Genomic DNA, 11,932 nt, shown 5'->3' with positions numbered 1-11,932 from the left:
TTCAAATGACACCTGCTAGCTGGATATGTACACCTTTCAATCAATCTATACACCAACTATACTAGACCCATGGGTTTGGCAAGAAGCACATATGCAATCAGGAGGTTTATACTTGAAGTCGTCAATATTAAGATCCTACAACACCTGCTTGTAGTTGAAAATTGGACATGCGATTGGCATTGAGGTTTTTGTTTGTAAAGAAAAGTTTAAGAAAGGATCTGTTCTCCTTTTCATCTCTTTTTCTATGCGAACTGGTTTAAAACGTCTGTGACTTGCAATAGCCGAAACGATGGCTGTAAGTCTGTATTGGTTTGAATAAGGGTAAGTAACAGTGTTTTCTAAACAAAAGTAGAGAATATGTGATGCATAATGACGATGACCATGACTGTCTACGTAGAGGAATAGAGTTGAAAATGTTCATCATATTCACAAAGCTTAAGGATGGACTAGATAGATTACCTATACCAATCAATTTTGTCGAATCCAGTAGCCTTCTTTTTGTCTATGAAGAGGTGTTGCAAGATAGGGATTATTAGTCCTGTGGTAGGTTTTTGCTATGATGCGAATTGCATGAAAAGGATTTAATGGTCTTGCTGGTTAAAATGCTGGTGAAGTCTGAACTATGCCCGCACATGCGTTTATTTAGCATTTCTTTCGTGTCACTGACGTATACCAACCAATCTAGAAAACGTATGTTGAGTTGAACCAACGATCTGACAGCCTTAATCCATTTGAACAGTGTTCCTATTTTGGGGTCATAAATTCCGCGAATTTTTTGGTCAAACTTCAAACAGTATTTATCATATATGACAAAAAAATGAAGTCTGACATCACCCTTTTCATCAAAAACAAAAGGGGTAAACCAGTGATAGTAAATTCATTTAAATACTGAACTCCGAGGACGATTCAAACGGACAGTTCTTAACCAAATGGCAAAATCAAAACCTCAAACACATCAAACGAATTGATAACAACTCTCATATATTCCTTGACTTGGTACAGGCAATTTCTTATGTTGACAATGATGCGTGAACAAAACAAACAGACACCATAGGTAACAAGAATGTGTCCATAGTTCACGGATTCCCCACTCGCACTATTATTTTAAGTGTTCAGTGGACCATGGAATTGGGGTCAAATTTGGCATCAATCTTAAAAAGATCACATCATAGGGAACATAAGTTTCAAGTTGTTTGGACTTCAACTTCATTAAAAATTACCTTGACCAAAAACTTTAACAGGAAGCGGGACAGACGTCAGAGGGACAAACGGACGAACGGACCCATAGACCAGAAAACATAATGGCCCTCTACTATCATAGGTGGGGCTTACAAATATGCTTTTCAATCGATATGATTCACAAGAAAATAAAAAGTTAAAAAGTGATCTTTATTATAAAGAACTTAACTTATAAAAACAAAACAAGATAACATGATTATGGTAACATTTTGATTAAATATCATAATTTAGAAGAAAATAACAGTACACCAAATGTTACAAGTATCTGCTATATTTATATAGTATCTGGATGACAATAAATTTCATTTTCTGTAAACTCTAACTGATATAACTGTGATTGATTGCACAGTTGTGATTGATTTTTCTGTTTAATATAAACTAAATCTACCATTAAACATGAGAAAACAGTAGAGATTTTTTCCAAACTTTTGAATTAGATTAACATGTTTTACCATTTTGTAATCTATAACAAAATACACTTTCTGTGGGATTAAAATATTGATCAGGTGTTGTGATATATGTCACTTCTGTGTGAATAAATGTTTGTTAAATTCAGGTATTTTTTTTTTAATTTAATGGATTTTTATATCTTTGTTTTCAAATCACCAAAAAGATATGTTTAACAAAAAACTGTCATGCCAAACTTATAAAAAACACAGGGGACCAAAGCACAAAAGGACATCTCTAATTAGTTATCAAAGGTATCAGGATTATAATTATGATTATAATTCAACATAAGACTCATCAGTGACACTCGGTTCAAAATAGTTTTAAAGTCAAACAAGTACAAAGTTGAAGAGCATTGAGGATCTAAAACACTTCATATTTTCTATATCTAATATACTATGGTCTTGAATGAGTAAATATATGCTTAAATGCCATTGTTGTGTGCTTTGAATGCCTGTTATGAGGTATATTATTATTATTATTACAATTTTTCTATAGCGCTAAATCTAAAACAATATTACTCAAAGCGCTTTACATCACATGTTAAACGAAATATACACACAGACAGTGATAAAAAATATAAAACATGAACACACAGTTAGTTTTTATAATAGGAGGATTTCATTGTTCAGCTCAACAGCATTCATTTTGGAAATCCCTTATCAAATGGCAAGTTGGAAGGTATTAAATACAAGTATTTTTATTCATGATTTAAAGAAGGATAAATTTGAAAAAAACATATTATTTAGAGCTGATGTATCAATGTAAAACTAATATTCATTCAAAGTGACTGATTCATTTTTCAAAAGCACTTGTTAGAGAGCAACATTCATACATGTACTTGACAAAACAATGAAAACAAAATAAATTAAACATGTGAATGGATATAAATTGAAGAATAACAACTAAAACCCTATACTTTTGGTTTTGTCATGCTTTAGGACACACATTAAACGTGATGGAAGATCTAGAAATGAATAAATGAATGTACACTGCAATACACAAGCATTTTAATTTCTAGCTTTGACAGCCATATCTTAACATTTTATAGATAGAAAGGCTGCCATATCTTAACATTTTAAAGATAGAAATGCAGCCATATCTTAACATTTAATAGATAGAAATGCAAAGTATGAACTCTGAATAAATTTAAGACAAATTTGTTATCATTATATTGAGAAAAAAAACCTCAACAAATTTCATTGCCTGCCATTCCTGATTCAATTTAAGTTCAAAATTAATATACACTACATTCTATTTATTATATTGACTACATAAGGAGTATTGTGGCATATATATCTATAATGATTAAATGGTTATTAAAATAAATAAAAAAATAATAAATAATAGAAAAATTAACAAACAAAATCAAACTACCAATGAACACATACTTCAGCAAATACCATATCACATATAACAATTTACATGATAACATATTTTCTTTAAAGCATAAGGTATATACATTAAATCATGACTCATTTAGGATAATATATATATATACAGTTATAACCTCAACCATATACAAATGAATATTTTGTGAAATTTTAATTAATTTTCTTGCAACTGTTCAGTTAAAAAAAAAATGTTTGTAATGATTCTTTTTGTACTTTTATTAGAATGTAAAATTGTTAACCAAAGCACAGAATGTGCAACCAAAAATAATTTTGCAATCCTTTAAAATTTAAAAAAGATGCATTCAGTTCTTATATTTACAGTTATATATGCTACATGTACGAGAATAACTAGTTACATCAAGATTTTGCTTTGTTTTGCTATGCATTGTAGTGACTTTTTCATAAGACAACATGTGCAGTAATTAAAGTTGAATTTTATTGAGAAATACTATTTGTTATTGGAATGCCTCCAGATTGCTTTTTGCCATTCCAAAGTATGAATTCTTATGAACCATATGTGTAATGGAATAAACTATAGTTATATATGTCCATGGTTCAATAACAGTTTTAGCTCATCATTTAATCAACTGGTAGGTATTGTAATTATCACTCTTCTGACAAGGATATTTCTATATGTTGATAACCCAAGTTCTACCACGGCGTCTTTTGTCACAGAGGCTCTTCCAATAAAATTAAATGAACTGTTAAATAACCAAAATGGAAAAGAAGTAAGAATGAGCAAAACCAAACTTCACCCAAATTGTATATATGCAAAACTAATTTTATAATATAAAGTGGCCTTTGCTGTAAATGACTTCAATGTCACTGGACTCTATTCTTCATCTGATTTGTATGTGAATTTTTGTTACAGGTGGAATTTCTAAATAAATTGCAACAATGATCAAATTAAAACAAATTTCGAATCATATATGTCATGTTACTCCCATTGTAAATTCACCTTGGAAGATGTAATGTAGATCTACTTGTGTTACACTAAGTAGTTTTTATTTTATTTTAAAAGCTATTAGTTTTTAATAGCTTTTGTTTAATTAAAGTTTTAGTGATTTCTTTATAGAAAAGAAAGTATAAGAAGAGATAATTAGTGTCTACTGTTCATTTAAATTATTTGTTAGCATGAAATATTTGATGTGTTCAATAATTAATGTGTATATTTCTTGTTGTTTTGGAGAAGACGTTACTAAGCTGTAAAATGTGTGTCTAATCCATTTGTCATTTTGAACAATAAAATTTGTTTTAACTAAAACTATTGCATTAATATATCTTTCATTTGAATCAGTTGATCAATAATACATGCTGTAATTTTCCAACTTATCAAAACATCATAAAAATACAAAAAATACACAAAGATATTCAGACTGATTAGTTAAATAACAGTAAAATAAAAATCTACCATATAAAAATTTGCTTACAAAGCTACTTACAAAGCTATTTACACTACGGTATCACAGACTGGTTATTGAGATCTTCGAACAATTACAAATAAATTTTTCAACCACATGCAGCCCTGTATTCATATAAAGCTTTCACTTGATAGGGTGTGGAATACATTAAATACATTGATGGCTTGAGAAAATACGAAAGTGATGTCAAAATTTAAAGTAATTGAAATATTTTAAAATGAGTATCTGTAATAATTTTTTGAAAAAATTGAATAGATAAATATTAACCTTTCATTTAAAAATAATTTCCCTCTGTAACATAGCAGAGTTAAGAATTGTTTTTCTAGCAAGTGTTCAATTCAATTTTTTTTCTTTCTTAAGTCAGATATTGAAGCTCAAATTTCTCAGCATGAACTTGAATCAATCTTTTTTTTCATCTGAGCAATAGTGATTTCAATACCTTACAGCTGATCAAAACGCTGTTCATGAAATAACTAGAGGCTCTAAAGAGCCTGTGTCGCTCACCTTGGTATATGTGAATATTAAACAAAGGAAGAGGATGGATTCATGACAAAATTGTGTTTAGGTGATTGTGATGTGTTTTTACATCTTACTTTACTGAACATTCTTGCTGCTTACAATTATCTCTGTCTATAATGAACTTGTCCGTGTAGTTTCAGTGGAAAATGTAAGTAAAAATTTCCAATTTTATGAAATTTGTTAAAAATTGATTATAAAGGACAATAACTTCTTAGGGGGTCAATTGACCATTTTGGTCATTTTGACTTATTTTTGAGTCTTAAATTGCTGTACATTATTGCTGTTTACAGTTTATCTCTATCTATAATAATATTCAAGATAATAACCCATAACAGCAAAATTTCCTTAAAATTACCAATTTAGGGGCAGAAACCTAACGAGTTATCCAATTTATCTGAAAATTTCAGGGCAGATAGATCTTGATCAGAGTAACAATTTACCTCTGTCAGATTTGCTCTAAATGCTTTGCTTTTTGAGATATAAGCCAAAAACTGCATTTTACCCCTATGTTCTATTTTTAGCCGTAGCGGCCATCTTGGTTGATTTGCCCGGTCACAAAACACAATTTTTAGTGCTGTTTACAGTTTATCTCTAACTGTAAAAATAATCAAGATAATAACCCAAAACAGCAAAATTTCCTTAAAATTACCAATTTAGGGGCAGAAACCTAACAACGAGTTGTCCCATTCATCTAAAAATTTCAGGGCAGATAGATCTTGACCTGATAAACAATTTTACCCCCATATCAGATTTGCTCTAAATGCTTTGGTTTTTGAGATATAAGCCAAAAACTGCATTTTACCCCTATGTTCAATTTTTAGCCGTAGCGGCCATCTTGGTTGGTTTGCCCGGTCACAAAACACAATTTTTAAACTAAATTGCCTAATCATGATTCTGGCTATGTTTGGTAAAATTTGGCCCAGTAGTTTCAGAGAAGATTTTTGTAAAAGTAAACTAAGATTTACGAAAAATGGTTAAAAATGGACTATAAAGGGCAATAACTCCTAAAGGGGTCAACTGACCATTTTGGTTATGTTGCATTATTTGTAAATCTTACTTTGCTGAACATTTTTGCTGTTTACAGTTTATCTCTATCCATAATAATATTCAAGATAATATCCAAAAACAGCAAAATTGCCTTAAAATTACCAATTCAGGGGCAGCAACCCAACAACGGATTGTCCCATTCATCTTTAAATTTCCGGGCAGATGGATCTTGACCAGATAAACAATTTTACCCCATGTCAGATTTGCTCTAAATGCTTTGCTTTTTGAGTAATAACCAAAAACTGCATTTAACCTCCATGTTCTATTTTAAGCGGTGGTGGCCATCTTGGTTTGATGCTGGGTCACTGGACACATTTTTTAAACTTAATACCCCAAAGATGATTGTGGCAAAGTTTGGATTAATTTGGCCCGGTAGTTTCAGAGGAGAAAATTTTTGTAAAAGATCATGTAGATTTAGGAAAAATGGTTAAAAATTGACTATAAAGGGCAATAACTCCTAAAGGGGTCAACTGACCATTTTGGTCATGTTGACTTATTTGAAAATCTTACTTTGCTGAACATTATTGCTGTTTACAGTTTATCTCCATCTATAATAATATTTAAGATAATATTCAAAAACAGTAAAATTTCCATAAAATTACCAATTTAGTGGCAGCAACCCAACAATGGGTTGTCTGATTCATCTGAAAATTTCTGGGCAAATAGATCTTGACTTGATTAACAATTTTACCTCTTGTCAGATTAGCTCTAAATGCTTTGGTTTTTGAGTTATAAGCCAAAAACTGCATTCTACCCCTATGCTCTATTTTTAGCCATGGCAGCCATCTTGGTTGGTTGGCCGGGTCTAAAAACACAATTTTTAAACAAGATACATCAATGATGATTGTGGCCAAGTTTGGTTTAATTTGGCTCAGTAGTTTTAGAGGAGAAAATTTTTGTAAAAGATCATGGAGATTAACGAAAAAATGGTTAAAAATTGACTATGAAGGGCAATAACTCCTAAAGGGGTCAACTGACCATTTTGGTCATGCTGACTTATTTGTAAATCTTACTTTGCTGAACATTATTGCTGTTACAGTTTATCTCCATCTATAATAATTTTCCAGATAATAACCAAAAACAGTAAAATTTCCTTAAAATTACCATTTTAGGGGCAGCAACCCAACAATGGGTTGTCTGATTCATCTGAAAATTTCAGGGCAGATAGATCTTGACCTGATAAACAATTTTACCCATGTCAGATTAGCTCTAAATGCTTTGGTTTTTTGAGTGATAAGCCAAAAACTGCATTTTACCCCTATGTTCTATTTTTAGCCATGACGGCCATCTTGGTTGGTTGGCCGGGTCAAAAAACACAATTTTAAACTAGATACATCAATGATGATTGTGGCCAAGTTTGGTTTAATTTGGCTCAGTAGTTTTAGAGAGAGAAAAATTTTGTAAAAATCATGGAGATTAACGAAAAATGGTTAAAAATTGACTATAAAGGGGAATAACTCTTAAAGGGGTCAATTGACCATTTTGGTCATGTTGACTTATTTGTAAATCTTACTTTGCTGAACATTATTGCTGTTTACAGTTTATCTACATCTATAATAATTTTCAAGATAATAACCAAAAACAGTAAAATTTCCTTAAAATTACCTATTTAGGGGCAGCAACCCAACAATGGGTTGTCTGATTCATCTGAAAATTTCAGGGCAGATAGATCTTGACCTGATAAACAATTTTACCCCCATGTCAGATTTGCTCTAAATGATTTGGTTTTTGAGTTATAAGCCAAAAACTGCATTCTACCCCTATGTTCTATTTTTAGCCATGGCGGCCATCTTGGTTGGTTGGCCGGGTCAAAAAACACAAATTTTAAACTAGATACATCAATGATGATTGTGGCTAAGTTTGGTTCAATTTGGCCTGATAGTTTCAGAGGAGAACATTTTTGTAAAAGTTAACTCTGGACGAAGGAGGACGGACGACAGATGCCAAGTGATGAGAAAAGCTCACTTGGCCTTTTAGGCCAGGTGAGCTAAAAACAAAAGTGGTTAAATGCAAGAAAATTTGTGAATTTATGAATAAATGTATGGTTGATGGTGTACAAAAAGTTCAACCATTTTTACCATCTTACAGCAACTTGAATTATTTGGATATACACTTTGTTAAAAAAAACAAAAACATGTATATGGTCCAACTATCTTTGCTAACATGTCTAGGATTATTTCCAGATTGAGAGTTGATATCCACAAAGAAATAAATGTCAGTAAAATCACATTGCCATTTCAATTTTTGTCAGAGAAAAAGATATGTTTCCATATAAAGAAATGATAAATCAAAACTCTGTAAAACCTTCTTCATATGTCATTTACTCTTTCAAAAATAGTGTTCAGAAGAGAGGACCATTTCAATAAAGTTGTTAGTCAAACATTGGAAGAACTTATATCATGATGGTGCAGCTTTAGGCTTACATTTTTACAGCATTAGTACTTTTGAATAATTATAGAAAATCAGGCAAATCCAAATCCTTGGAAGCCCTCAGTGATCGCTGTAATCATACATTTGTGCATCTGTTCCATTGAAGTATATGAAGGGAGACATAACTGGTTAAAACTGAAATAGAAGAAAACAAAATCATTACAGAAACATGTAATTTTTTCTGTGTACTCCTTCCAAATGAGCCTTATAGAAACAGATACTACAGATACTACATATACTAAAGATACTACAGATACTATTTTTAACTGGTGAAAAATACACTAATCAATAGGTACCCAGACATCAATATTTCAAAAAGATTTAAGAAAAAACAAATAAAATAGACAAAACAAAAAAAAATTACAGAAACATTCCTAAAATAAAATAAATTCTACTGGCATCTGTTCCAATTGAAATTCCAATTCTTTGTACAGAAAAATAATGTTTACTTGATTGTTTTTTCGGTTTCTACATGATTTTTTTTTAACTGTGAGGATCATATTGCAATAAAGGTCTTCAACCATTATGCATTAATGCGTAAGTTTGAGGTCCATGGATTTTTCATGGCTTTTCTAGTGTCTGTAGGACCAGATGAGCTAAATTTAGTTAAGTTCTTAATATGACAATTATATTCTAACCTTCTACAACTCACCATGTATGTGCTGTGGGTAAACTGTTTGTGGAGTAGGATGTAAATGAGATTGTAAAGTTAGGATCTAGGTCTTTAAATCCTCCTGGTGGTAACTGAGAGCTGCCTGTTGTAAATTGTAATAGTCTAGCCATCTGTTCATCTGTAAAGCTAGCAACAATTGCCCAAAACCATTCCAATAACTGAAAAATAATGAATTCACAGTCACAAATATTTAAGTTCATCTTAACTATGTCAGTGAATGCATGTAAAAATAATCATGGGTGCTGCTTTCCTTTTATTTTTCGTCAAACTTTCAAATTTTTCTGTAAATTTGTGAAATTGATCAAGAACCCTATTCCCCAACTTGTCAAAGTTGGATAAACTGGGATAGTGCACAGTGTACAAGATTTTTGGTGCCATTCAATAATTAACTAATAATCAAAATGAAATACATTGTATAACATTCAGGATTACAAGTTTATCTACTAAAAAGTGCACAGTTGAAGAAAAGAAAAACTTGATAAAACTTTTTTTTCATGGTCTTATTAGCATAAAAATATAATCAAAAGATATAAATGCTTCTTTTATAATTTTATTGGGTGTAAAAGTGTTTTTTAGAATGAAGCTCAAGTATTGAATGCTTCTTTTTGTAACTTCATAAAGGTGTAAAAGTGTTGACCTGTTAAAAGTGCGGAAGATATACCTGTGCACTTTATTGTGGGACATTGTGTCATCATGAATGATAAATTTTATTGTGTAATGAAGTTGCTTAAGGAATAGTGCAAGATTGCAGAGTAGCCAATCAGAATCACATATTATAATGAAACATTCATCTAATATAATTATTACAAAATGTGCGTCTGTCAACACTTTTACACCCCAATATTTTTTTTTAAATGAAATCCTACACTAAGTTAAAAGAACAATAATGAATGCTTGTTCATGCAAAATACCCAAACTAATTATACATTGTATTAGAAAACAGAAAGTAGGATTATTGATAGAATCTATATTCAGCCTTCTCACCTTACTACCTGCAAAATCTCCTGATATGACTGCATTCTGTTTAAAATCATTAAAGCTGTAATTATCTGTACCACACATTAATAGCTAAAAAAAAAGTTATATCAGTTTTAGAAATAAGTAGGGCTTGTTTATTATTGCCTTAGTGTGTTATTGGACTGTGACTGATATCAATATCACCAAAAGTGGTTGATACATTCAAGATTTTCATCTGTTATTATCTTATTTTATTTCTTCAAATTATGTCTTGATATTTTTGTGAACATCAACCCTGTTTAATGCATTGTTCTAAATCCTTTTTAACTGTAATTGTTTGTGAAATCAAAATGTTTCTATATATTCCTATAAAAAATGGATACATATGCACATTTACTACAAATCAGTTAAAAGTTTACCTCAAGTTCATTTTCATCAAAGATGCTAAGTAGATTATCAGGAATCATTGCATTAAGTCCCTTTAAAAAACTTTCTACTTCTTCCTTCACACCAGATACCAGTTTATATTGAGCAAGGCAGTTCAGGTAATACAATTTATTATCATCTGTTACATTCATCTTTGAACCATTTTGAACAAGATCAACAGTCTGTAAAAAAAATTAAAAAGTTTTATTATCAAAATACCATCATTTTTATCAGACTGTAACAGTATCTAGATTTATATACTACAACCCCGAAAATACATCACATGAAATTTTTTAATTTACAAAAATGTATGTGCTTTCAAACTCTAGCTACTAAGAGCTGTTTAACATTAAGAAAATCAATTTATATGGGTTACTAACAACATGAAGAGGACAGCAGTAACGAAATACATGTATGGCTAAAATATTACAATTGGTTTCATTAAAATTGACCTATATGATATCTCCTCCAAATTGTTCTCCTTTTAAAGATATTTACCCTCACAAGCTGTCCATCCACATATTCATCTTCACTAAATGTTAAATCCATATCTTCTATACTATTATCTTCTATAAACTTTATCTTGGTTTTATATAAATCTGGGTCATCTGTTTCAAAATACTGAAAATATAAAACTAAATGTATGAATCACTAAAAACAATTTATGTATTTTCTATGGTTGAGCTATTGCAGAACTGATGATACAAGCAGACAATATTAAAAACACCATGAAACGTTCTCATCTTCTTGACACTATCATTCAAAATAAAAGAAAATGGCATACATAAATTGATGTCATTTCTATTATTAAGTTAGGTTTATCCTTGTTGGTTTGTCGAAAACCAGTTAAAACAAAAGAATTAAAATATTGTTACCTGTAATTGGTTAATCGTCACCATGCACTTAAAATGATTATAAGTGGGACAGTTGGAGTCAGAATATGGATTACATCTACACAAATTTTACTTTATTTCAAATCAGAATTATTCATTAAAAAATAAAACATTTTTTTTTGCAATTTAATACTGTAGCAAAAAAAGGATTACTGTTAATTCAGAAATTAATGCGAGGTTTCAATTTTTGCGAAAAAACCGACTGAGTTGTAAACACAATAATTTAAACTCGCATGTTAAAATATTTTATATGAATTTAACAGGATTTTTCTAAAAATCGTAAAAATTATAATCGCATTTAAGTCTAAAATGACAAAATCGCAAAAATAAATGCACACAATAATTTCTAAATTAACAGTATATAGATTCATCCAAAATAACTAGCAACAGTGTTCACTTAAATGGAACAATTAGATATGAAATGTTTTAAAAATGTTGATACACAGAAAGTACAATTATTTGTGTAAGACAGATATTCTGATAGCA

General features: G+C 30.4%; 1 protein-coding gene across 2 annotated transcripts in view; it reads right to left on the bottom strand.

Annotated features, from left to right (window-relative positions):
• Positions 1-1,370: 1,370 nt before the first annotated feature.
• Positions 1,371-11,932, bottom strand: part of LOC134710481 (apoptosis-resistant E3 ubiquitin protein ligase 1-like) — a 35,418-nt gene continuing 24,856 nt past the window's right edge. For both annotated transcript variants that reach the window (XM_063570845.1, XM_063570846.1), the window contains 5 exons: positions 11,052-11,174; positions 10,547-10,735; positions 10,155-10,238; positions 9,150-9,328; positions 1,371-8,632 (listed from right to left, as the gene is read on the bottom strand). In XM_063570845.1, the coding sequence (XP_063426915.1) occupies positions 8,530-8,632; positions 9,150-9,328; positions 10,155-10,238; positions 10,547-10,735; positions 11,052-11,174 (678 nt within the window). In that variant the 3' untranslated portion in view covers positions 1,371-8,529. The remainder of the gene's footprint in view (positions 8,633-9,149; positions 9,329-10,154; positions 10,239-10,546; positions 10,736-11,051; positions 11,175-11,932) is intronic.

Source organism: Mytilus trossulus, chromosome 3 (genome assembly GCF_036588685.1).
Source record: "Mytilus trossulus isolate FHL-02 chromosome 3, PNRI_Mtr1.1.1.hap1, whole genome shotgun sequence".
NCBI classification, from domain to species: domain Eukaryota; kingdom Metazoa; phylum Mollusca; class Bivalvia; order Mytilida; family Mytilidae; genus Mytilus; species Mytilus trossulus.
This window is presented reverse-complemented; position numbering and strand designations above follow the sequence as displayed.